Consider the following 27,522-nt stretch of genomic DNA (forward strand, 5'->3'; position numbering starts at 1 on the left):
TAATAACAACATTAGGAGATTAGCTGCAACTTCTCCCCACTTCTCTAACCTTTCCCCGCCGATAATTTACTGTGCTTTCTTCCTGCTTTTTTTTTTTTTATTCCTCCTTTTTTTTTTTTCTTTTTTCGGAGGAAGATACCTCTTTTTGTAAACTAAAGAAGGGGGCAGGGGGGGGGGTAATCCGAGGCGTTTCTCTCTGTCCGTCTGTCTTCCCCCCCTCTCCCCCTCCCCTGTTTTTAAACCCCTTAGTCAGAGGCAGGGTGCAAACTAAAAGCCACCACCACCACGACCTTTAGGAGACAATCCGGCCCGCTGCACACCTGCCTCGCAGGCAGGCAGAGCAGGCAGGCAGGGGCAGGCACTGGCGGGACGGACGGCCGCAGGAGCGGGCCGGCCTCGCCCCTCGGTAGTGCCCACGGCGGCAGAAGACGAGCGGCTGCTGCAGGGGGACCATCTTGCCGCTGCTCCTCCGGCGGCGTCTCCGTGCGGCGGAGGGGCCGGCGGGGAGGGGAGGGAGAGCCTGCTGCACGGGGGCTCTGTTTACGTACACACATAGCTGCGAGCGGGGAGTTTCTCCTGCCGGCGCGTCCTGCGAGCTGCCTGGAGAATCCCGAGCCGGAGCTCTCCCGAGCAGGGCGGGAGAGGAGAGCCGAGGCAGGGCATGAGTTTTAGCGCGAAAAGCGGCGCTTTGCTGAGCTCCCGGGCAGCGCGGTGGTGGTGGTGGCAGCAGCCGACCTGCGCCGCGGCGGCTCCCGCCTGGTCCTACTTCGGTGGCAGCTGGTCGCGGCCCATCCTGGACATGTCCTACTCCCGTCACTTTCTGGATTTCCAGGGCTCGTCCATCCCCAGCTCCATGAAGAAGCTGGTGGTGACTAAGCTGAGCCAAAACTTCAGGGAAGCGGTCACCCTGCAGCAGGACTCGCCCGTGCCACTCCCGGGAGACGGAGACCTCCTGGTCAGGAACAGGTGAGCTCCCGCCCGTCCCCCGCGCCCCGGCCCCGCGGCCTCCGCCGCCTCCTGGCACCTTATGGCCTGCCCTCTCCAAAATGCTCCCTCACTTCGGAGACCGGCTCCAAAGTTGTACCAGCCGCCATCTGGCGACTGTTAATTTCATTTTATTGGTGGTGTTGTTTTGAACGGCTGGTGCTACGGCCCTGTCGCCCTGTCCACGTGTGTGGGGGTGACACTTCCTCCTCCTCCTGTGGCGGGCGTGTTTGTGTTTGTCTGTCTCTGCGCGCTGCTCTCGGCGTGCGCCTACCCGAAGGAAGAGAAGCACCCCAGGGCCCCCGTGCCAAGGGGGGGTTGGGGGGCGGAAAGGCGAGTGTTACGTTCGGTGAGTGCCGAGCAGGGAGTGAGACGGCGGGAAGCGCTCGCAGGGCCCCTCCCTGGGCCCTGCCCGGGCTCGTTACACGCACGTAGTGCCCGGGGCGTGAGCGTGTCCCCGGCGCACCCGCACAAGGCCCCCCGGGGACGCTACTGCACAGCGCCCCGGCATCGCGGTGCGCGGGCGGGCCTGGCCCGGCCGCTGTGTCCTCGGCGCGGCCCCGCTGCCCCGCACGGCGCTCTCCGGCCTCGCCCCCGTGCAGGCGTGACTCACCGGGGAGGCCGCGGGCCAGGCCCGCCGCCCGGGCAGCCCTGGCACCACCCCCAAGTCTGCGCGCCAAGCACGGGCGGCGCGGAGGGGGCAGGGCAGCCCTCGGCCTCCCTCGCAGGACGCGGGCCCGCGGTTGTTGGCGGCTTTTAGAGAGGAGCCGGGTCGGGCGAAGAGTGAGGACGTGACATTTTGCTTAGCATAATACACCGTAAATCCCACGCCTAGCGTGGTGAGCGGGCCGACCCAGCTCACCATGAAATGAAGACTCCGAGGACAAAATGTGCTTTCCCCCACAGCTGTCTCCATAAAACCTGTTTGTTCTCGGTGTCTCCTTCCTGGACGCCGCCGTTCCTTGCGCTAAAACTAAACCTTTTAAAGCTGAGAGGTTTCTCTGCTCACGAGGGGAATCCGAAACTCCGCGAACTTTGGAGCAGACTGCGTGGCTGGCATGGGAGAGAGCAGCGCTCTCAGCTTCTTGTCAAGCAAGGAAATCGTAGTAACACATAGCTTGCCATATTCGCCGTGGGAGCTTAAAGATGTTAAGCCGCACAAAGTTGGCTTGAGAACAATGCTACAAGTTCTACTAAGGCAGTGTGTGACTGTGCGTGTATGTGTGACGTACATGTATGTGTCCATATGTAACACACAAATACAGGCTGAAGAAGGGGTAAGGAGAAAGAACAGGGACTCCTCCAGGAGCTGACGAGAAAGCTGCAGTGGCACTTTAATTCGATGCTGACATCTCCCACTAGGATTTCTGAGACCAAAATTCCCTCCAAACCTCAAAAGTCTAAAATACTGTGTTGCTGCATCCACTGATGACTGAAACAGTAATGGCGTGAAAACAGCCATCCGGCTGGAGTTAAATTCCTTTCTGCAGAAGAGGTTGAAAGACTTGAGATACAAGTATCAAGTACTCTAGTAATGCAAGGCAGAGCAACATCCTTGTTTCTCAAATCCCCTCCCCCCCACACATGCACTTGGAGTCTTTATCATCCCACCCCCCGCCCGCCCTCCTGTAAATTTTTAAAATTTATTTCTTTTTTTTTTTTTCCTAACATCTTCCAATGTAACTCTTCCCTTCTCCCTCTCCTCCCTCCCTGTACTGGGTGGGCTCCCTGGGGTGCTCGTGGGACATGCACACTTCATGGTAAAAGGGCTTGTACCACGATAAAGGCAGGAGTTGGTCCACAGTTTCAGGCAGGCAGTTGCTGGGCTTTAACACATCATCCTGTTACACACGTGTTCCTGTACTGGTACACATGCATGAGTGGGGATGAAGGGGAGGAAGAGGTGAGTGATGAAGTCTAGATGTAGAGTTCATGCATTTTGTATTCTTTGTGGCATTTCTTCTCTCTTTACTATTCTTTTCTGAAGAATATCACAGGAGACACAAAATCATGTTTCTAAAAAACATTTGCTATATACAAGCTGCAGCAGGAAGCAAGTTCTGAATGTTTCCTCCTCTCTTGTCACTCGGGAGAAGGACTATCCCATCCCGAAAGGATGAGTTCCTGACTCTATTTAGTTTTTTAAAAAAACAAACAACTAAGCTCAAATACCACTATACATTTTCTAATAGGTAGAAGCATACATGTTTAAAAACAAAACAATAAAAGACTTGCGTTCCAAGAGGGCTTTTGCAGATTTGTTCATTTTAGTCCCAGTCACGCCCATGAATAGTATTAATTGCTTTGAGCTTTTCATACAAAACAATCCTCATTCACCACAATAAAATCTGGTTTGGGATTTATGGGAATAGGAAATTAAAATCTGTGTGTGGATAGATATTTTAAAATAAGATGCAGTTAGGGGGAACTTTCTTCTCCTGTAGAGAGCTATGCCAGCAACTCTTATTTCTACTTTTTTTTTATACAGAAAAAAAATAACCCATCTTTCATTCAAAGATCCTTCAAAGCTAGGAATTAATTTAAGCAGGTTTTTTTACTGTGATTCTGTGTGGGAGAGGAAGGGGGGGAAAGGTGATAAATCCTTAATGAAGCCATTTAAGTTTCATATGTCCGTTTGTCCTGTTTTCCGGGAGGGAAAGAGGGACGGGTGTGGAAGCAAGGGTTTTCCATTTTATTGCAGGAGAAGGGCCCAAAGGCTGTGAAGGTTTGGTCCTTCTTAAAGTTGTTGGGGGGTTTTCAAGATTTTCTTGATGAAGTGACACATTTCATTGCCAAAATACCTGTAAGGATTTACTCTTGGGCTGGAAGATGGGAACAAAGTTTATAGAAAAGGGAGTAAGAGGGGTTGAAAAAGTTTCTTTTTTTGAACCGGGGACTAAAGGCATCACAGTGGGAAAAGTGGAGGGCTATTCCTACTGGGTGTTTGGTCTAAATAATGTTTTTCTTGTGTAGTACTGGTTTGGATGACTTTTGTTTTGTCTGTGTTTAAGGCTGTGATGCTGGTTTTCGGTGTCTCACTCTTTGTTGTGGTACAAAAAGCAGCATTTCTTCCTCTCGGCAGTGTCCTCCTGTTTTCTATAATAAACAGTTCGAGGGGTTTCAACACTGTTGAGTATAAATAAAACGAGTGACTCAATGTGCATAATTATTTTGAGAAAAGCCAATCTCAAGGGTTTTTCATACACTCCCCCCCCCCCCCCCCCCCCCTCAGGTTTGCATCTTGAAATGTAAAGGGCAAAACTCAACTAGAAACTTCGAAATTAAAAAATAGATTTAAAGTAAGAAAGTAAATGAAGGCAATGAAAAAAGATCTGGAAGGGCTTTTAAAACCCACTAGCACTTCAAGTAATTGTTACCTCTGTGCTCTCTCCTCAGTCTCAGAAGTTAGTAAGCTGATCTTCAACTTGTAATTCATACGTTTTCCTACTTTTGAAATCAAAATAATACGTGAAACTGCAGGCACATCCTAGCACCTCACTTCTGTCAGCTGGAATGACAAGGCAAATTAGACAGTATGTTTTAATCCAGACGGTGCGTATGATCGTTTTAATGTGCAAGGAATCTAAGAGACTAAACAATCTTGTTAAAAAAAAAAGGGCGGCGGGGGGGGGGGGGGGGAGGGGGGAAGCCCATGCAATGCGACCAGGAGTTTTGAGTTTGCACACAATAAAAAGAAGGTTAAAAAAAAATAGCGGGGGAGGGCTAGACGGCAGGCTGTGTTGATTAATAATGGTGAACCCAGAAGCCCAGGGAGGATCATTTCCCGTGGCCCAGCAGCCCCTCAGAGACGGGGAGGGAGCGGCTGCGTGTACGCGCGTGTCTGTGTGTGTGTGCACGCGTGACTGCGGGGGGCGGGCGGGCGATGGGGACGAGCCCCCCGCGCAGCGGGGCAGCGCACACGGCTTTGTCTGCTCTTGCCCTGTCGCCGGCATCCCGTGCCCGGCCGCTCCAGCCCCGCGGAGATCCCGCATCCCCTGCCCGGAGCGGCCGGGCAGCACCAAGTTGCGCCGCGGCCCCCGCAGCCGCCCGCACAAGTTGCGGTGCGGCCCGGGCGGAGAAGGTTCGCACCCTCTCCGGTACAGAACAAAAGCAGCCGTGCGTGTGCTGGAGCCCTGCTCGGCAGGCGGCTGGCCCCCGCACGACTTGCCCCTTCCCCGCACGCGAAGTTTTTGTCCTCAGAGTGTTTGTTCTACCTGCCTTTGTGCTCCGGCCGCCGCCGTGCAGCGCCGAGAAGGGGAAGGTCTTAGAGAGACAGGGACTTGTTCTCCTGTCGCTGCGCTGCCTGCCCTTCTCGGGGTGCGCTGCCCCAGCCGGCGGCACGGCTGCTCCGCGTCCTGCCAAGGAGGACGCGCGCCGGGAGCGTGAGCGGGGAGGCTGAGCCCAGCGGGGAGCCCGGACCTCCCTTGCGGGTTGGGGTCGGGGCCAGAGCGGGCGCCCCGGGCTGGCCTCGCAGCTACCGAGAGCCCCGGCTGGGCGAAGCCGTGAGGCCGGTGAGGGGGCGAGCACAGCTCCCCAGCGGGCTCTCACCCTCCGCTCCCCTCCCCAGAAGCTGGGGTGTAAGAGCGGGAGGAGGCTGGTGCAGCGCCGGCACGTCTCGCCTGGCGCCCGAGGGACACGGTTTACCTCGGAAGCTGCGACTCCGTTACCAGTTTTTATACATCTTTTAGCACTCCTGTACGGGAGTCATCTTAAAGCGGGATAATAGAAGATTTTTTGTATCTGCGAACAAGACGTAGGCATTCGTTGTTGCGGCAGAGCAGCGAGTTAAAGGCAGGAATACCAAGAGCTACAGTCACTTTTACCTATTTTTTGCATGGATATGTTTATGCTTACGAGTCTTTTTATACATAACGTTGGTGAAAGTTTGAAGCTCCCCATGCTGTAAAGAATGAAGGAAATCAAAAGGAGCAAAGCGGTTTTAGTTCTCCTCGCTCTGTGTGCAAGCAATTTAAAAGTACACACACATACCAGTTGAGCTTGTTGCTAACTGCAACAATTAAAAGTGCACTGTTTGCCTACTTCTGCAGCTTTTTCATGGTGTCAAGTACACCTTTTGGGTTGTCACATCCACGCGTAGTAACAGTCCTGGCACTTGCTGTTTCATGTGTTTCTTTTTTACATTTTCCAGTTAGCAGAACCTCCCCCAGTCTCTCTTCTTTTGCCTGTGGAAAGATACTGTTACTTAAAAAAAATAAATAGTCTTTGCATTTGAGCTAGATCATAACTTTGTTTTAGATATTATCTCCTAGTGCTTAATCAAGTTGTGAGAATGTCTCCATCTTTCTCTTAAAAAATAATAAATAAATAATTACCATCCATTTTCACCTGTTAGAGGTCAGTAGGACTTGATTTTCAGTTTTACAATTTTACTCCTTCTGTGCAAGGTTGTTTTGATGTGTTGCAAGTAATTTATATAAAGAAAAATATTTTAACATTGACATTAGCTACATCAAAAGGCAAATTTGCTGTAGTGACTCCATCAATTAAAAAGTACTTGCCTACAGTAACATGACCTTGCAAATGACATCGATAGTTAATATGATCATTAGTCATTAACAGTATTATTATATTCAAAAATGTAAATTTGTTGCCAGAATCCACATATTTACCGCTCTGCATGTTTTATTCTTCAGTGTTTTCACATCTTGTATGAAGTGGTCAATTAATTTTCATGCTTTAATCTTTTAGAGATTTATTTTCAGCTTGTTTAGCTTGGTCAAGTGGACCTAAGGAAAACATAAAGGATTTTTTTTGTTTTGTTTCGGGCTTGGGTTTTACTTTTTACAGCTTTTTGTTGTTTCTTTTTGTTTAGAAAATTTGTCTGTAATTCTAGAATAACAGAATGGAAACTACGGAAGTCTGATGAAAGCAGTCTTTGGAGTGTACTCATTATTCAAATATGCAGATAATCGCAGCAAATCTTGTACTTGTCCCACAAATTTGGATTGGAGGTTTCTCATACAATGAAGACTTGGTAAAGGAGTAAATCTCGTTAATACATTTTTGTTTTCTTCTAGATTTGTCGGCATTAATGCATCTGATATAAACTACTCAGCTGGTCGATATGACGCCTCAGTTAAACCCCCCTTTGATATAGGCTTTGAAGGTGTTGGTGATGTGGTAGCATTAGGACTCAGTGCTAGTGCAGATTACACAGTGGGTCAAGCTGTGGCCTACGTGAAAGCAGGTTCCTTTGCTGAATACACAGTTGTGCCTGCCAGACAAGCAGTCCCTCTACCCTCAGTCAAACCCGAGTTTCTCACTTTAATGGTAAGTGGCGCAACTGCATACCTCAGTTTGAAAGAGCTGGGAGACCTGTCTGAAGGCAAGAAGGTTCTGGTGACAGCGGCAGCTGGAGGAACGGGCCAGTTCGCTGTGCAGCTTGCAAAGAAGGCAAAATGCCATGTAATTGGAACCTGCTCCAGTGATGAAAAGGGTGGCTTTCTGAAATCCATTGGCTGTGACCGTACGATCAACTATAAAACTGAAAATGTCGAATCTGTGCTTAGGAAGGACTACCCCGAAGGTGTGGATGTGGTGTATGAATCTGTTGGGGGAAAGATGTTCGACTTGGCTCTCAATGCCTTGGCTATCAAAGGGCGCCTGATAGTCATTGGGTTTATCGCTGGCTACCAAAACCCTACTGGCCTCCAACCCATTAAAGCAGAGTTATTGCCAGCAAAACTATTGAAGAAGTCTGCCAGTGTCCGGGGTTTCTTCTTGAACCATTACCTTTCTGACTACAAAATGGCTCTGCAGCATTTGCTCAAGATGTATGAAAGAGGAGACCTGGTTTGTGAGGTGGACTTTGGAGACATGTCTCCGGAGGGCAAGTTCACTGGCTTGGAATCTGTATTCCGTGCTGTAGATTACATGTACATGGGAAAAAACATTGGAAAAATTGTAGTTGAATTACCTCACTCTGTCAACAGTAAGCTGTAAAAACAGAACAATGATATAAATCAGAAGAGAGAAAATGGGCACTTTATGCCTCAGATTTACTAGAAACAATTTCTTTTTTTAAGCTTAGTGATGGATATTATATTAAAAAGCAGCATTAAAGTGTTAATAAAAAGGGGTGGGTTTGTTGGCAGGGTTTTGTTTGTTTGTTGGGTGGGTTTTTTTTTGGTTTTGGGTTTTTGTTTGTTTTTATTTTCTTAAAAGTGTTTAAATCAGTGGCTGTAGCAGGGACATAATGGGCCTGTGTTTGATACTGTCACTTAGGTTAGCGTGAGACAAGAACATTGTTCCTGACAGAATAAGTCTTGATGCAGAGGCAGATTTAGTCTGTCAGCCTGATTTGATAAGACTTCATATGTAGTTCAGCTCAGAAAAAAATCTTTCAGCAATTTTGATTCCCTGATTTAAAAATAAAATTGTTAGAACAAGAATAAGTAAAGAGTTGTATCTTTGGGCTGCTCTATTAATCTTTTGAAGTTTCTGGGAAAAAAAATGCTCTTGATTTTCTGTCACAAACATGATAATCATAATTCAGTTGCATCATGGATCATAGTAATATTCCTTGACTGGTTACACAGGGAAATTTATCCTCCAATTCTGATATGTCAGTAATATTAAGCAACTTGACTTTTTTTTTTTTAATCCTGTATTTTGTAATTATAAACAGCTGTGCAATTTTCTTTTAAATCTTTAACTGCAAGTTGCAATATAGTCTCATTTTGTTGCCTGCTCATTTTCCACTATTTCTGTTTATTGTCCAGTCTCCCCTTTAGTCCTTATTTAAAGATTATTGGAGTGGGATTTTGAGCCATGTTCATGTGTGTTCAGGCCCTGTATATTTTTTGAAGATGAAATAAAGTTTTAAAAGCTATTTAAATATTCGTGGCATTTATTCATATTTATATGTTTCTTGCTGACTAGCTCTTTTTCAGATATTCTGTTTTGCAGAGTGATTTGACTGATCATTCTTGAAGGGACTTCCCATAATCAGGCCGCTACTTCTACTTTTACCAAACACTGCATGTGCAGAAGCCCTGTTACAAACAGCAGGACCATTTTAAATATATAGTCACAATACCTGGTACATGCACTGATGCTCAGCCATAGATTTTCTAGTGGGTGCAGTTAAAGGGTTTTGTAAAGTTTCAAAAATTCTTCCTCACCTAGTGGATAGTATTAATGGTACATACAGTGGGAATTCCAGCTAGAAGCATAATATTTTCCAGAACAATAAAATACTTGAAACTGCTTGCTCTACATCTTTTTTTCCATAGAAAACTTTTAAGATCTTAAAGGCCAATTTTGCCACATCTTTTGAAATTACATTCATTTGTATGCTGTTGAAGAGATGGAAATTTCCTAACATCATACGCCTCATAATAAACATAATGATAGACTGATAATGTCTAGGACTTGAAGGAAAAAATCCAGGGTAAACTTAATTTTAGGGCATTATTCAGGACTGACTGTACACAACATTTTTGATTGTAACATAGGAAAACATACATTTTATTCAGTAGTGCAGGCAGGAAAATATTTTTAATTTTGATTTAGTACATTCTCAATGTTTTTAGTACATATGTCATTAGAATCATAAAGAGTTGTGTACAATGGAGAACTGTCCCTTTCTTGAGCCATGACTGACTACTAGGTTTAGTTTCACTTTGGTGGATTTTGGGGAAAGGCAGAATGGATTGAGTCTTTGTTACCATTTTTCTCTTTTACTCAAGGTGAGCATCAAACCACCATGGTTTTTGTTTTAAGTAACTTCCGCTGTTAGAAACGTAATTCCTCTTTCATCTCTGATAATACAAATATTGTGTTTTGGATAATTAGAAAGGTATATCAGCCTTCCAGCTGAATGCTAGAGAGATACAGTCAAGTACTATACATAGCATGCAAAGTTCTCAGCATTTTATTCCTAGGCACGTGATGTCTTTTCTTGTTCAGGGATAAGGTGAAGTCCTTGGTCAATAAATTCATCTTGAAAAAACAATGTTGTTTGGGATGTACTGTTGCAAATAAAAAAAAAATACAATTGGTTTCATCTGTGATACATACAGAAGAGTTGCATGAGTAACAATTTTTTCAAATTAAATTCCTGCAGTCAAATGCCAAAACCCGTCCAAGTGGCCCAATTTTCAGATGTGTTGATCACTTGTCAGTTCAGTAGATTTGGTGGTTTTGAGGCAGTGAATTCCATATGTTTTTGTCATTAAAACAATCTTCCCGTAACAGGATTCTGTCTGGACATACATTCTACTTTCTTTTTAGTATGTTACTTTGTATATAACATTGCATACTGCAACTGCCCCAGGTTTCTTCACTAATCAAAATAGGAGAAGAGAGGAACCTTTGGAAGTTTCACACATATATATTCAGATATGACATGTTGTTCATTTTAATTTTGGCTTCAGATTGTTGCTTAGCACTTTCATACTGATCACAGAATTAATAAAAGGTTTACATTTGTTATATGCATAACTTGGATAGCCAATGTTCAAATTTCGTAGCCCTTTTGGTGTTTAGGTCAGGCTATGGTCACTGGGATTGGTTTTTTTTTGTCAAATGTCTGTGTTAAGCTGAAGGGGTAGCTCAGGATCAACATGACAACTCTTCCATGAATGAATATGGAATGAAGAAGTAATTTTTGTTTTTAAAGATACGACTTTTATTCTTTAAATTGCTGAAAGAGAGCGTTATCAATGGAGAGAGGGTGAAAAGTATTTCTTAAACACTCAGATAAAGCCATTTTGATGAGTTTCATAATAAATTTTGGCTTGCAGCAAGTGTGAAAAAACAACTTCTCTTTATTTAAAAATATATTCTGCAAACTTACAGTTGTGAGAGCAGGGCTGACTTTGAATAAGTAAGCTATGATGGATTTAAATAATGTTTAAATATTAGATGGCTAGGAAAATGTATATGGCATGCACACACTGAGAGGTTTAAATGATGATAGGACATTGAACATACAAGGAAAAGAAATACTGTAGAGTCACAGCAAGGGATTAATAACAATACACTTAATATGCTTGCAAAAAAGGTGTATTAAGAGCTGTGTGCACAGTGGGGACTTAAATGATTAAAAATAATAATACATTTGCCTTGGAAGTACTAAGTATACTATATGTAGAGAGCAGGGATTTAAATAATAATACTATTAATAATAGCAGCTCATTGAGATGTGGTTGCTAGCACTACATCCTAATTTTACCTTTCTAAATGAATTTGCTACAGAGGAATCTGACATTGTTTGCTGAGGCTAATAACTGAATTTCCCTTCCCTACACACATATGCTTCCATGGAAAAACAACAAAGAACTAGATGAAGAGCTGGCTTTTTTCCTGAGTCTGTCACATGTGTGCATACGCACGCGCACACGGACACACACGTACTCACTCACTCTCTCCTGGCTTGCAACCCTCAGCACATTTTACAGATATGCTTCCTACTTAATTGCTATGCTGGATTCTCCTAATACCTTTTTGAATTAAGTTGGGTTTCTACCAAGCAATAGTTTGCTGTATGTCTGTATGCGTGCAAATGTGTGTAACGTATATACACATAAAATGTATATTTAGAAAGTGGATATGAGTAACTGCTGTGTCATGTAAATACAGATAATTACAATCTCTCAAGGAAAAGTTTGCAGATATTATATATATTCCTACTTCTGTCTGAGGAGTAAAGAAATTTCTCTGCTGAATAGCTGTTAGTATCTATTTTACAAGATTTACTCATTTTCAGGTACCTAATGTAGCTGCTAGCATGCATGCACGACAATACAATTTATATGGTAAATGGAACCAAATAATGGCTTCACTGAATGTTATGGCTGCACTGAAGGGAAATGTCACGGTAAATAGCTGCCAAATTATGGATCATGCCGAAGTGTCACAACTGCACTAAAGACAAATAGCACTAGAGGCTATTGCCACTGTGACGCTTTTGAGTTATGAAGAAGAGGAGCAGCCTGATGTGAGCCTCTTTGTGTCCTCATTATAGCAAAGGGTTACTGGTGCAGTGTACAAGAAAACCTAGTCCTACGTGGTGGCTAGTTATTAATCTGTTCTTTTCGAATCTAACAGCTGTAGCAAACCAGAAAATCTTTTCCTTGCTTTATGAATACATATAAACACATACAAACAAAGAGAAACCTGCAGGTTTTATGAATGTAAATGTGTACGGGAAATGACTAGTAATGGAAAAATGTTGTAATAAAATAATCTAATCAAAGAATATTATTAAATTTAATATCGTATGTGTCTGAAAGCTTTAGTTGCTTCTTATGCAGATAGATATGTGAAATATAAGCAATAATGCACTTTCTCTCTTTGTAAAGACTTGAGTAGTAAGGACATTACCAACTAAATTGCTTCTTCTAAACTGAAGTGTGTCCCGGTTTCTTTCATTTTAATGGGAGGGTAATAAAGATGAAAGACTAACATTTTAACTGATGGATCCCTTAAGCTACAGAATAGAAATTTATTATGTTTTGAGGGAATATGCTAAATCCTGAAATGTGGAAAGAAGCAGGGAAATCCCAGGTAAAATAAAACCAATCTAACCTCTTTTTTCATTGTTATTATTATGACATACTTTTATGAGTGGAAAACTACATACTGCTCTTACTTAAGCTGAGAAAACAACACTGATCTTTCTTTTGGGAAAAAAAAATGGGGGGAGCTACTTGGAAAAAAAAAAGATTTGGAAATGGAGGGACATCACTCAGCAAGTGGTCGCTTCTCTCTGCGATCACTTTTCAAATCCTGCCTGCAGTGTTCAGGGAAGTGAGTTTGATGCTCTGCACACTATTGTACACACCACAAACGTACCATCCATAACACAGCACAATTGTCAGTTGCTGTTTTACAGAGGGGCCAGGGCTGAACAATCATGGTGGATAAATTACTTTTCTATTCTAGAGCAAGTGGCTTTCCTACCATGTGAAGCTTAAGGTCACTGGCAGGGCAGCGAGGGGGAAGCTTATATATTAGTTAAAACTAATGCACTAATAGTGTTCAGATAGAGGAACTAAACCAATTAATTAAAGCTAGGTTTGTTCTTTGAGACGGTGGGGGATGACTTGGAGAGTTATTGTACCAAGAGACACGCACGTATATGTATGTGTATGCATTTTACTTTCTTACCACTTCACTTCTTGCTACAATATTCCTGTAGATAACTTGTTTTATTCCTTTTTTTCTTAATATCTACATTAAAACCTTCATAATTCATGATTGAAGAAATTCAGATTTCAGAAATAAGAAAATGTTCTCCAAAGATTTTAAAACTTTAGTAATACATTCTGCTTACAATTTTTACAGTGTAGTCTAAGGGGGGAGGGGAAGAAAAACCTGTCAAAAATTAGGTAGAACATCCTTGAATGGCAATTAGCATGCCCAGGATTTATTTTATGTGCAATGCAGTTGCAAGTAGCTGCTTCTTATTAAATGAAAATCCTGTATTATGTACTTCAGGAACATTCCAACTAATGAGTATGTAATGTCCTTAGTGTAACACAGAACTTCTTTTTGTGTTCACAACCACAAAATGCTGGAAACTTGACAAATGATATCATTTAAGACAGATGCCTGCCTTAGGGACCTGTTTTTTGGCTTCCTGTTTCTGGTTTTTATTTCAATAACATTTGTAATTGCCACAGGATCTGTACCTGCATAGTGTTTTAACTCCTTCACATATGCCCCAATGCATTAACTCCTTGAGTAGGTACCCGGGAATATTTTCTTTTTTCTTCTTCCTTTTTCCTCCCCAGCTGGTGTGTTCTTCCTGCCTCTCACAGGCGCAGATACACACATAAATAAAAGCTGGATCTTATTAGACCAGATGAAATGGTAATGTCAGAGGGGGTAAACACTTACTGCACTTACTGTGTTTTACTAGTGCAAAAGTACATCTAGACCAGGCCCAAGGCAAAACCCAAGAAACTCTGAGGTACAGCCTGCTGATTCTCAGTGAGAGACAGAATTCTGTGTACATGGCTTAGGCACACAATACCTTGATCTCAGTTATACTTTCCAATGTATATTTCCCCTTTAAACTCACATTCTTTACTTAGGTTATAGGACAGGAGGATTTTTGACATCACTTCAATTGATGCTGGTTATAAGGGGCATTTTGGCAGTGCTGGTTCAACGCAAGTTGTAAGTTGCTGTGCCTCCAGCAGAGCCTGCTTCATGTAAAGCCCTTATCACAGGACAAGAGCAGTTTTCAGCTCCCCAGGCACTCAGCATGGATCCTGGCAGGCTGCAAGAAACCTTCCCACAATCCATAACAGCTCAGAGGTTTTGGTGGTGGCTTATAGCATGTTGTTTCTCTGACTTTTTTTGTAGGTCTTACAAAAAAACATAATAAATGTGCTGTGTACAAGACGCTTACATGAGTCTTTGTAGGGGAATTTTCACTGAGGCACTTCACTAAGTACTGCAGGGTGGAGTAATAACAAAAAAAGGCTCAGAAAGAGCATGAGCTCTTGGCACCTATTCTTCAGGTGAAACTTTTCTATTTGTCATAAGCAGTTAGCTATCTGGGACTTAACAATGTTTTCTGATGTCATTTTGAAGCAAAAACTCTGCATTCAAGCCTTCTTTCATATGCAGACTGGTTGCACCTGTAGTCTTAAGACCAGTTTATCCCATGAAGTGCTCAACAAACATATCTTTCTTCAGAACTGGAGTTGATGACTCTAAAAACCTCAAGAAATGTCTCTGTTTGCTGCAAGACCAGACAGCACATAATAAAAACCTACCCTCCAGGCTTTCTGTAAGAGGAGGGGGAAGTCTTTCTCTTCTGTCACAGGAGGGAGGTCAAAAGGACCAAGCGAGTGCCAGACCAAGTCACTTCTGCTGTTCTAGGGTTCATTTTCAGAGAAAGTAGGCAGGCACACAAATCTCATTATGCGTTACGAGGATCTGTGCAAAGGCTTCTTGTGCTCTGTCTTAAAACCGTACCCCTAAGGGACTCATTCACAAAGGGAATAGAAGGAAAGGAAATTTGTATATTTTCTGGAAGCAGTAAGACATGACATGCAGTGCGGTTCTGGCTGATTACAGCATGCCTCAGGTGAGCTGGGAGGCACGAGGCTGCCAGCCAAGTGATTTCAACCACCCAAGAAAGAGAACTCTACAGAAATGCATTGTGTGGCATGTCTGATTGCTACAAAGAAAAACACTCCGGCTTCATTCACATTGGCATGGCATTATTGGCATGACTGTTCCTGGCAGCCTATTGGAAAGTTTTATTTGCATCCAGAGTTTTGAAAGCCATTTCATAACATTAAACAAGAATAATGCTGAAAACGCCTGGCTTATTTGCCCCTTGACACCTATGTGTAATCCCTCATTGAAGCCCTAATGAGGGGTTCTCCTTGGGTCGTGTTACTTTCAAAATAACCCCTGCATACAAGTAGCATAATGTACCTTTCCTTCCTGCATAGGGTGTGGCAAGAGTAGCCAGATGAAAGTGAATAACATACATTATTTTTCCTGTATCCTGAGTAATCGAGATGCAGAGTCAGTTACTGTATCATTTGACTTCTTACTGAGCTGGGAAACCTCAATCTGCTATCACAAGTGCCTACAAATAAGAGAGATATTGAGTCAGTTTCTTCTCCTGGGAATGTAAATGAGGAACAAGAATAACGCTCTTGAAACAGTGTAAAAACAGTCTCTGAGGAGAACCTGGCTCTTATTTCTGTGTGTGTTCATGCTGCTGGAAAAAACAGTTCTAACACACAGACCTGCCTAACCTCAAGCTGTAGTGAAATTTCCCAGGGCCTCCAGATAACTCCCAAAGTCTTGGGAAATTCAGTTCAGTGTTTGCTGTCAGTGATGTTGTAAGAGCTACGGTGGCAATGGCAGCAGCTTTGCAAGTTCTGAGCTCTTGGATGATGGGTGGTGGCAAAGCAAACCTTGCTCTGGAGGAACTGCTAAAAAGGCAAACCTCCAGTTCCCAGGTATTCTTCTGTAAATGAATTGGGCTGTGAGGGACAGATTATTGTCCATCCTAGTTCAAAAAACAGCTTTTCCCCTCACTCCTGTAAGTCACAATCTTAACTTACTTGATAGCTACTTTTTTCATCCCTTCTCCCTCTTTCTCTCTGCCTCCCTCCCTACTCCCAACAAAAAATAAAGGGTGAAAATAGTAATAGAGAGGGGGGCTGCTGGAAGTGTTTCAAGCTTTTCTCTCCCTTTTCAGCCGGGGGTAGGTCAAGTTGTCTTGTAATATATGTAAACCTAAAAAGCACAGAGGTTTGCCTATATGCTCTTGCAACGAAATTTGAGTAGATTTATGGCACATATATACAGTTTACATATTACCACAGAAACAGATAATTTTTCTTTTCAACGTGAGAGATCTTTTTTAGCTACACGGGGGAAAAAAACCCAAAACAATCCACCAAGATCTTTTTCCGCCTGTGTGATTTAATTTTCAGTGTCTTTCATTCTGTTGATGTGATGAGGCAACTTCTTTTGCATTTCTTCCTTTCTTGTTTGTGAAAAGCTGCCATGTTCAGCAGTCACAAAACACGCATCATGGTGCAAAGAGGAAAGAGCCAAATAGTCCTCCTTTTCCACAAACTTGAAATTGTAGCAATGCAAAACATTTCAGCATTGGGTCACATGGTATGAACTAGAATCCTGCTAGATGAGTGGTGGGCTGTAGATAAAAGATGCTGTAGAGACGAGGGTTGTATCTAGCAGGAGCAAAAAAGGGATGTTGATAGTGGTGTCTTCAGGTGACTGGAGAAAAGCCAGTCTGCTTCAGCTCAGATGAGTTCAGGCTTTCCCCCCTCCCATGTAAATCAGATACAATCCTAAATCTAACAGAAGTGCTTCACAAATATACTGCAGTGAGCACTAATGCCAGTGTCCTTGCTTTCTAGATTATTTTATTCCATCTTCCTGGCATTATGTCACATTTTCAACTAATTACAGACAATGCAAGGTGGGAAGGTGAAAGCAATTATTTCTTTGCTTCCAGAAATAGAGTCAGAAGTTTAGCAGTCATATATAAATGGCAGCAGTACCTCTTTAACATTTTCAGTAAACAAAATTTTGATAGTGCCTTCATGATGGCTGGAGGGGAATGGTCATTCAGGCCATTCTCATAATAATTTTTCCAGAGTACAGCTGGCAACCATACTTATCCAAATGATGGAAAGGTTTCTTGGTCCTTGAAAACTACCCATACTGTACCAGAGAGAATATAGAGAATGTTGCTGTTCCAGTGCTTTCCTATCTGCCACACAGTAGAGTGAAAAGGTTGAACAACCCCCAGTTCTGGCAGTTGTACATCAGGCAATATGAACGAAGGTCTGAAAACAAGCATATTTGCTCTAAGAATCTGTCACTCCAAGAAGATACAGAGTGTTGTGGGTGACTTTATCTCTTCGTTCACTGCTGTATTTAAAAAAACCACTTACCCTAACAGTCCTATGCTCTGTCCCAGGGTTGCCCATGTTCTGTGCCTGGCAGGCTGGCTTTGCTCTGAAGCACACCAGCTCTCCATACCTTGTATATTTTAATGCCGACACTGATCTTCAATCAGCCTTGCTCTGGCCTTCCAGTGAAAATATGCCAAAATGTCATAGGTTTCCAAATGAAATGCAAATACTGAACTTTCTGAAATTTACTGATAGTATTTTACTCCTTTACTGCATCTGAACTGTACCAATGAGGCACATCAGAAACAAGGGTTTAAGGTTCCTGACAGCAAAGGTCTTTGCACTTGCCACTCCACAGGTGTCTCAGCTGGATGGTCTGTGGCACCTTGATGATCTTAAAGGTCTTGTCCAAACTAAACGATTCTACAGTTCTACCTCCCATGAGGAATATGAGCCCCCTGCTTGCTTGCTCAGTCAGCACAATGCAAAAAAGCAATGAAATACTCGAAGTCAGGTCAGACTACCTTTTGTCATACGTAACTGTTATTACACAGATGTCACAGAAGCAGGTGCAAAATAAATACCTGGATAATGGAAACCATTTGCTTTGCCTTTAGCCACAGGCATCAGGTCTGATTTACTTGTGGCTGGCAGCTAAGAGAGCAAGGGAGAGCCTATAGGTCCCTACAGCCAGGCTCACTTTTATTTGCTCAAAGATGGGGAAAGATAGCCACAGTGGAAGCTGCTCCAGAGGAGATCATCTTATTTTTCACCCGTGCCCTCTTCCTCATGTTCCCTACTATTCTGCCAGAGCAGGGAGATTTAGCTGAGCCTTGAATCCATGCTTATGCACTGCCCTTTCATCATTTGGACCTTGGTGGATGTACACAATCTGGAGCAGTCTTTGCTCAAGGCAAACAAAGTAAAGGAGGAGAGTGACATTTCAGTCTTTCATTGCAGAGTCATTCAGGTCACTCACAGAAATTATAGACACCAGCTCCAGCAATGTTAACAGCCAACTTTAGATTATTAACCATCCTTTTGATAGCAGTGCATTTATGGTGCCAGTGCACAGAGAATTCCTCCAAATTACAGGGTGTCCTAACACAGCCGGTCAAACCACATGGACCTCTTGATGCAGTAAGCAGTATAATTAAACCTGTTTTCTCATTTGTACTTTCCTAGCAGCATTCAAAATATGCTCTCGACCACTGAATGCTGCTCTTTGCATCAGGCTATGAAAAGAGATAAGAGCGAAGGGTGCCTTAACAATAGCTCATTAAGAAGACATCAACCATTTTCTTTTATTGCATTATTTATATTTTGGGTGATAATACAACACTTTTTCCAGGGCAAAGTGCACTCAAGAAGCTTATTGGCCTGTAGGTGGTTTCATTTGATTAGATTTAGAAGGGGGAAAGCTACAGAAATTTCTTTTACCTGCTGTTTTCCTGAAAGACCTGAACTTTTTCTTACCCTCATCAGGCCATATATTGTCAATACCTTTGAGATCCACCAAACTTCATTAGCCCTTTCAGATGCTTCTGGGAAAGTCAGTGACTGTTTTTTATCCCCTAAGGCTCTAGAAATTCTTCGCTGAAACAATCACTGGCATGCCTGGTAGGATCCATTTTTTAATATAATGACCTTCTGTGTACAAGCAAACAAACATGAAGAGGACCTAAACATTTAGATCACAAAGCTGTTTTCACACAAAGGAGTCCACGTTAAAAAAAAAAAAAAAAACCTCAACCAAAAATAGTAAAAATACAGATAATGGTCATGAATGCTTATTTTCATTCCTTAAATTGTATTTTATAGTTAGTTGAGCATTCCATTAATTACAGTCTTTCCTCATATTTTTTCTTTATTCCCCTACAGAGCTATTTTCACTGTCTAATGCTGCTGCTGTACATTTTGGTACCTATGTAAAGATCCAAGAATAAATTTTGGCCCTGACCATGGAATATTTACTCACTTTGAAATGTAAGTATAAGAAGTGGAACTGATTAACTGGAAACTGCAAGAGCTGAGAATTCCTTACTTACTATAATTCAACTTCTGTCTCTTTAACTTTTCTTTCTTTTGCTTCTCCGCTATAAATAATACTAATGATTATTGTAAAAAAACAAAAACCCAAAACCCAACAACAAAACAAAACAAACAAAAAAAACCTCCCACCCAAAGCTGGGAGAGGCAGAGGGGATAGAAATTTTCAGACATTCCAGAGAGAACACGAGAAAATTTAGGTTGAAAATAGAGGCTATGGCATCTAAGGAATGTATGCCAGGTCTCCTCCTTGCTGTGGAGAGGGACTCTGTTAGAGTTCATAGGGTGTGAATGGATCCCCATGCCTGTATGTAAGAATTAATTAAGAGACCAGACAGCTCTAGAAAGAACTGCTCCTCATACTCTTTAAGCCCTGAAAGTGTCCACTAAATATGCTTACTGTGAAGAAGAATGGCATCTTAAAACTAGCTGAGAAAACACTGTTTAAGGTATTAATATAAAGTACAAGTACCTTCAGTATCTGAAAGAGTCTTGTAGCTAAAAAAAAACCAAACACCAAACCCAAAGAAATATGGGCAAAAGATTTCTGATTTTCAAAAGACTGTATATACTATTCACTGCCTTTCTGAATTACAGATCACTAAGATCTCCACCCAGAAATGCAATGTACTGGTATTCATCTTGTCGATGATATATACTCAGAGGGCTATTTCTCTAATTGATGGCTTCATCATTCAATTCAAGATGCATAAGGATAGCTATTGTTATCTAACACTATCATATGTTCCTATTGTTCCACACTTCCCTCCTTGTCAATAGCATCCAAGATATCCTATCTAAATCTTCTAGATAGCAAACGAAAGGTGCATTATTTGTTGACTCCATACATCGCATTATTAAGCATTTGTGAGCAACCTGCACATCTCCCCACTGACATCTTTAAATATTCAATTAAAATCGGACAAGAGAGTACACCAATACAAATAAATACTCAGTTATACGAAGGCTTTGCATTGAATTCTTAAATTATTCTAATACAGGTGCTTGCTAGCAGGCATTCAGTTGAAATCAGGACAGTGATGTGAGTGTGAGAATGAATGGTGTATGAAAGGGAGGAAGGCAGATTGCTTTATGGCGGAGTCATGGCAGAGGTTTGACAGGAAATGCTTCTCCCAGAACAGCTAAGCAGGGAAGGAGAACCCTATTATATGGATGAGCAGGGCCAGCACTGGCATCTTGTCATTCTAACTTGTATAAGTAAGCAAGCTTAATTGCTCCTTGTCTTTTCAAGATGACTTTCCACCAACAATCTCATTATCACACACATATGTTTATTGCACATATTCAAGTCCCTTTGTGCAGACCTGAATGCAATGAGGAGAGCAGCAATATTGCGTTATCCAGTAGCATTGTTTTTCTTTTTTTTTTTCCCTTTAACCAGACTGATGTGACCTGCCTTCTCCTTCTGCAACTAACAGGGTGACCAGAGGCAGTGGAATGTACACCAGGACTGGAAAGAATAGAACCAGAGGGAAAGCAAGCTGTCAAGAGAACAGTGTACTGAAGAGGAAAAATGTAAAACATGACTTCTGTTTACCATGATTAATATGTAAAGTTAACATGTTTGTCATGGAATATATTAATATGTATGTTTTCCCATTATGTAGATCTTTTCTTACATTACTTATTGGAAAGGGATATAATCACAATGATGGGGCAAGAATGCCACTTAAAAATTAGGTGATGCCCAGTCAACATAATATAACCACTAGAGTGTCATTTCTGATTTAGATGTGGTGATACAGTATAATTGCCACTGGGAAGAAATTAAAATGGCTGTTAGTGATAAATAAAATGACAAGAAGGAGGATCCTCCTTCACATATAATTCCAAGCAAAATACAGCTGCTGACTTCCTTGAGCACTTGGTGCCGTTCATTGATAAAGAGGAAACAAGCAGGTTTTGTGCAGCTGCATGGCCATAAGAGCTGCCCTGTGCTTTCCCAAGCTCAAACATAGACGCCATAGGTCTAACAAGATTTCACCATGCTATTTCCACTCAGGGGAGGTGTAATAGTGAAGCTCGCATGAAGTGAGTATTAACACTGCTCTAGCACAAAGCACTGTAGCTAGCAAACAGAAAGATAAGCAAAACCAGAGTAAAGGCAGGGAAACAACAGTGCAGGTGGATACTTTTCAAAACCTCCAAATATTCCTGCCTTGTCTCTGTAAACATAGGCAGCCTTAGCTCACGGATCAAAAGACCTTCATACATTTGTTTTATATCATAAATGTGTCGAGAATGAGCTACACGAAGCATCATTCACCCACTACACATGGCTTGTTAGCCTAGTCAAGAGCATCTTTCAACTCATTCACACATTAAAAGCCAGGAAATCAACATTTGATTACTAGTTCTAACATTAAGATCAAAGACCATATCTTCCCATCTGTGAAGAGCAAGAGCCAAATTGCTTTCTCCTCTCTTTGCATTTCCAGAAGAATTGAAGAGTCGAAACACAAAATCAACGTTATACTCCACATCCCATGAATAACACAGTTCCAGCCTATAAAAACACAAATCAGCCACTATAACTTACATACATTTTCTTGGAAAGAAGTATAATTGAATCTGTAGTCACATCTTCACAATACTCCCAGTCTGCAGTTATCCAAAGCTCAGAGTGGTTTGATCCACAGGTGTTATCCTAATGTATAAAATTACAACACCTCTTAAAAGGGAAAATACCATATATCTGCCATTTGCTCTTCTTTTGGTATCTTCAAAATCAGATGGTGGTGTAAGTGTTATATTAAATGAAATCACTAACTTAAAACCACAAAACCAAAACTGAAACGGGCAGGGTAAGTCAATTTTATTTCATTATCATAGTTAGGTTTTTACTTACCTGTCGGTCAAAGAAGCTTAAAAATATAAATAAATAAAAATCAGCCTTAACCTGGAGAATAAGTCTGTCCACTTTCAGGTGAAACCTGTTTGTTGATTCTGTTCTAGCTAATGCAAGATCTTCTTCAGGGGGTTTACTCTTAGGCACATGTAGCCAAACCATAGCAGGGGCAGTGAAAGAAGAGAAGGTGAAAAAATGTATAAGGTGTAACATGCTTTCTAAAATATGGCAAATTAACACAGAAAAGACCCTAGTGAAACAGCTGAATCACTGACCTAGCATTTTGAGATACACAGAATTGGGGTTTTTTGGTGGTCTGTTTTACTACACAGCATGTGAAAGGAGTGCAGAGCTCAGCCAGCCCCCAGCTAATTGCTTTGACTCTTTTGTATGAAGATAATTTGCTGATAAATTGTTACAGACACATTTGGGCAACAAGTTTTTATAGGATGCCTGGTGCTCTTTATAATGCAATTAGTGTTATTTAATATACATGTTTTCTTATGCATTGTTGTTCTTTCACTGGCAAACAATAACAATGAAATCTGCACCTTCAAGTGGCTGAATCTTTCCTCATGTTTCCTGGATTTGAGCTGCCTTTTGGGAGCAGAGTCATCAAAGGAAAAAGCCTACCTAATGTTTAGTAAAGGACATTTTATTTTAATGTCTGTTTGGGAAAGTTAGAAGAAGAGAATGTGGACTGAGGTTGATCTTCTTCCTTTGCCAGCTTTACAAAAGACACTGAGAACAGTTTATTTTAGAAAGCAAAGCATTTTCATCTGCTCCAAAGGAGCTGCAAAGAAAAGCCTTCCTGTGAGTTCACATGTTGAAAGACTCCTTGCAGTATCTGCTCAAGCATGCTGTGGATAGGTAATGAAAAACCACCAATTCAGACATCTCCAAACCTCTGCTCACCCGCAAAGTATCAAGGAGGCACCAGGTCTGCATCTCTTCGAGCAGTGGTAAGGTTCTCCAGGTGACAAGTTCTCCATGTATGTGTCCTTTTGTGCAGGACACACCCCTACCATCAGGTACTGCAATGGTGCTACATGCCTGGTCTACCTTTAAGCCATGCTGACATTTGTGTGCAAGGTGTCCCTCCCTGTACCATGGGGGACCCAGTCTGGTAGCCCTGAAAAAGAAGTGTTCTGAGCACCTACCTGAGATGCAAGCAGGGAACAGACTTAAATTCGTGTCTTCCAAGGTGATTCAAATGCACAATTTTTAGAAGCGTCCTAACCACAAAAATACAGGGACTTTTTTTTTTTTTTTAATAGGGATACCCCTTTTTGAAGCTATTCTGCTTACCATAAATTAAATGTAGCAGGAGATCTCAGACACCCTGTTCTTGACTGGCCATCATAATCACTATACCTGAAAGCCTCTTTCTTTCTCACTAGCTGCAGTGCTTTCTTGTGCATTACCTTATTTTATAGGATCTCTTGCACAAAGAGTAGAGGTGCTGCTCTGCTGCCTGAGAGTCCTGTTAGCACAGTATTTGATTCACAATTTCCCACCCTGTTACTACTGCCTCAAACTACCTAAAGCTTTACATCTGGACACCTATAGGAGCAAACAGATCATGATCTAAGCACTTTTAGTACCTACATTTGACGCAGAAAGTATTATTCACTATTCAGCAAAGGCTCTGGGTCCTAGATGTGCTCCAGAGACTCAAATGAATCAGGAAATGGAGCTCAAGTTTCTTCTCTCTCCTGTGACCATGCTAACAACTGAGCTAAACAGTTATGCTCAGTCTCCCTGGCCTAGTAAATGTTTAAATCCCACACAAAACACATCAGCAAGAATCCCTGAAACAGCCCCACCCCAAAGCCAGTTACGCAGCCTGTTGTGACAATCCTCGGTGGCTCTGCCTGGGACCACTGTGGCTTTCACAGGTGAATCAGCAGCAGGAATTCCTTCAGGTAGTGTGCAATTACCAGGACTGGAATTTAACCAGAATTATCACCCATATCCTGTGAAAATTCACAGAATCACAGAATGGGTAAGGTTGGAAGGGACCACAGCAGGTCCAACCTCCTGCTCTGATCCAACCTCCCTGATCAAGGAGGGTCTCCTAGACTGCATTGCACCGGATCAAGTCCAGATGGTTCTTGAACATCTCCAGTGAGGGACACTCCACACCCTCTCTGGGCAACCTGTTCCAGTACATGGTCACCTGCACGTAAAGAAGGACCTGTGAGTCCTGGTAGGTGACAAGTTGACATGAGCTGGAAATGTGTCCTTGTGGCCAGGGATTCCTTGTGTGGGATCCTGGAATGCATTGCAAAGAGTGCGGCCCGCAGGTCAAGGGAGGTCATCCTCACCCTCTACTCAGTCCTGGTGAGGCCACATCTGGAGTGCTGTGCCCAGTTCTGGGATCCTCAAGACAAGAAGATACTGGAGAGGGTCCAGTGGAGGCCACAAAGGTGATTTGGGATCTGGAGCATCTCTTTCATGAGGAGAGACTGTGGGAGCCGGGGCTCTTTAGTCAGTTGAAGAGAAGACTGGGAGGGGATCTCATTAATGCATGTAAATGTCTCCAAGGCAGGTGCCAAGAGCATGGTGCCAGACTCTTTTCAGTGGTGCCCAGCGACGGGACAAGGAGCAATGGCCATGAACTAAATCACGAGAAGTTTCACCCAACATGAGGAAGAATTTCTTTACATTGAGGGTTGCAGAGCACTGGAACAGACTGTCTGGGGAGGTCATGGAGTCTCCCTCGCTGGAGACATTCCAGACCCACCTGTGCACATTTCTATGTAAGCTGCTCCAGGTGATCCTGTCTTGGCAGAGAGGTTGGTCTAGATGATCTCCAGAGGTCCCTTTCAACCGTAACAACACTGTGGTTTTGTGATTCTGCCCATTGCCTTTTGTCCTGTTACTCGGCACCACTGAGAAGAGCCTGGCTTCATCTTCTTGACACCCTCCCTTCCCTTCCTTAACAATCACTGCCAATCGGGACCTTGTCTTTGCACCTTGCTGAGAGAATTGCAAGGTGTCTTCAGTGGGGTGTTTACTCCAGGGAGATGGTGTGGGCCAAGCAGAACACTGGGGGGAAGTCCTGCCTGCTAGCTCCTCAGTAGAAGCTCTTTGTCACCCTCCCCACAAAACTCCTGCCTCACCCCAGCCCAGTTCAGCCTGGTAATGTCTATGGATTATTTTTTTAACCACAGGCCATAGCACTGTATATTTATGAAAGTACTTTATAAAAGACTTTCAGTTTTCTATCCTGAAGAAATACCCAGAACCTTTGCAAACTTTTTACTTCCCTGCTCTTTCCCACATGCTGCATGACCAGTTTGAAGTACAAGTATGAAAATGCACCAAATCATCCCAGAAAATTCCCTGTACCTAATTTCATTTTTTTCCTAATTTCAGAGAGGCAAACCTTTCTGAGAAAAGGATTTCCCTTTGGCCACCACTGACCAAATGGATATGGAAGGCAGGAGAGAGTAATCGGAGCCAGCACCTTGTTTTCCCCAGACGGATGGCCAGTGCACCACGTGGCGCCTCTAGCCCAGCCCTCTCTGTTCGTGCAGTGCTATTCTTCAACGGGAGGCAGAGGGCTATCTGTGATCATGGAGAACTGTGGGGATAAAAACGAACTGTAAAGTAATATTTATGGCTCCAAATGGAGAGCGATGAGACAAAAAACAAATCCCCTGTTTGAATTCCTGTGTTACTTTCAGAGAATTAACAAAATCTAATGAGCATTTGTTGTGGTACTGTTCTCTTATATCAGTCATGGAAATAATTGCGCAGATTTCTCAATCTCTCCCACTTCCTGAGCCTTGCTTTCAAATACATTATTTCATGTGTGCCATCTGAGATGGGGTAGTGAGCTGGCACATGACACATGCTGGAAAAAGGGGCCAGCTAAACAAAATGTTAAGTGGCACAACTAGTCCTCAGCGAGGGCTTGATTCAGCCCAAGCATGTCTCAGACGTGCCTAACTTTAAGCAGGCACCCAAGTGCCCTGCTGAAGGAGAAGAGTGGAATTGCTTGCATTCTTGGAGTGAAGCACGTGGAGTTTAAGAGCTTTGTGGAATCCCAGCCTAAACTAATAGCATTGTATTTCTTGTTAGCCGAGAACAAAAGCAAGCCAGTTTGGGATCATGCTGACCTAGATGCTATCAGAGGTTAGCAAAAATGACTGGTCAGACCTGTCAGGACTAAACAGCTGCATCAAGCAATGGGGGGGAGCTCTAGGGGAAGGAGGGCGCCCGAGTTGCGAATAGAGAGACAGAGGAGCAGGAGGAAAAGATGGAAACTGCGTGTCCTGAATACGCATGAATGTGTGTGTGTGTGTGTGTGTGTGTGTGTGTTCTCTGCAGCTGAAGCTCTGGTCTTGTCATTTGCATATACACAGATCACCGGACATCTTTCGCCCAACCTTTCAGAAAGAACCTTATGGCACCATGACTCCCATGCTCTCAGCACTCCTTGGGCTCCATTTCCATAAATTACAGTACAAAAGGATAATAGCCTGTTAGCAGTCCCAGCACTGTCTGACATACAAAGCACCAAGAGCAGGAGTATTTTCCTTGCCATCCTGTGCCCCTCTTGTGGACCAGGTGTAGCCCCACTTGCAAAATGTGGTACTGTACCAGCAATTTCTGACCTGATTGCAAAGCTAACTAAAGCTAATTTATCATGACAGGCTAATCAGGATGACAAGGTTGGGTAGGTGACATTTTCCAAAATCTCCAATTTTTAATTTTTTTTTTTAATCCCCTTAGCAATTTATTTTCTGAATAGCAAAGTTTTCTCCAAGAATGTTCCAAAACATAGTCAAGGTTAACCATGCTGTGAGCTTATTCAATATTTATGATTCTTTTTTATTTTTACTAGGACTTTTTGGGGACTCCAAATAGTCCATTAATCAAACCGAGTGACAAAATAGGCCATTTGACAATTTGTACAGGGGCTGCATATTTTTTTTTCTGTTCAAGAATAAAGAACCAACTTAACTTCATCAACAGTTCCTGATTAATTGTTACAAAGTGTCATCCATAAATTTTCCTTCGATCTAATAATCCTTTCAGAAGACTTAACAATATCCCCAGTGATTTGGGTTTTTATTGAGGGCTGAGTTCCTGGAGAAGCAGTGACACAAATAGCTCAAGTGAACTGAGACACCTCCGTGGACAGTCTTCACAGGGTTGACAGTTCTGAAATACAATTATCAGTGTGATCTGCTTAAGAATTCATCATCAGCTCCTGCC

General features: G+C 42.8%; 1 protein-coding gene across 4 annotated transcripts; it reads left to right on the top strand.

Moving 5' to 3' along the window:
• ZADH2 (zinc binding alcohol dehydrogenase domain containing 2) lies at positions 1-26,067 on the top strand. 4 transcript variants are annotated; one of them, XR_006019655.1, is made up of 5 exons: positions 878-966; positions 19,257-19,361; positions 20,827-20,960; positions 23,021-23,255; positions 25,675-26,067. XR_006019655.1 is itself a non-coding variant. In XM_042048891.1 (2 exons), the coding sequence occupies exons 1-2, from the start codon at positions 662-664 to the stop codon at positions 7,945-7,947; spliced, it is 1,230 nt and encodes a 409-aa protein (XP_041904825.1). In that variant the 5' UTR covers positions 1-661; the 3' UTR covers positions 7,948-8,836. The 4 variants fall into 4 exon arrangements, 1 of the variants encoding a protein (XP_041904825.1); XR_006019654.1 differs by having other exon boundaries at positions 23,021-26,067; XR_006019653.1 differs by lacking the exons at positions 23,021-23,255; positions 25,675-26,067 and having other exon boundaries at positions 20,827-22,850.
• Positions 26,068-27,522: the final 1,455 nt, after the last annotated feature.

The sequence above is a fragment of the Corvus kubaryi genome, unplaced genomic scaffold (assembly GCF_017639235.1).
Source record: "Corvus kubaryi isolate FWS band 111438036 unplaced genomic scaffold, C.kubaryi_AGA036_p1.0 68, whole genome shotgun sequence".
Taxonomy (NCBI): Eukaryota; Metazoa; Chordata; class Aves; order Passeriformes; family Corvidae; genus Corvus; species Corvus kubaryi.

What these genes read in the sequence shown, in the direction of transcription:
- ZADH2 (XM_042048891.1), top strand. Translation starts at nt 662, where the DNA reads ATGAGTTTTAGCGCGAAAAGCGGCGCTTTGCTGAGCTCCCGGGCAGCG. An exon ending in GACCTCCTGGTCAGGAACAG is followed by an intron (nt 967 to 7,022) that starts GTGAGCTCCCGC and finishes GTTTTCTTCTAG; the next exon opens with ATTTGTCGGCATTAATGCAT.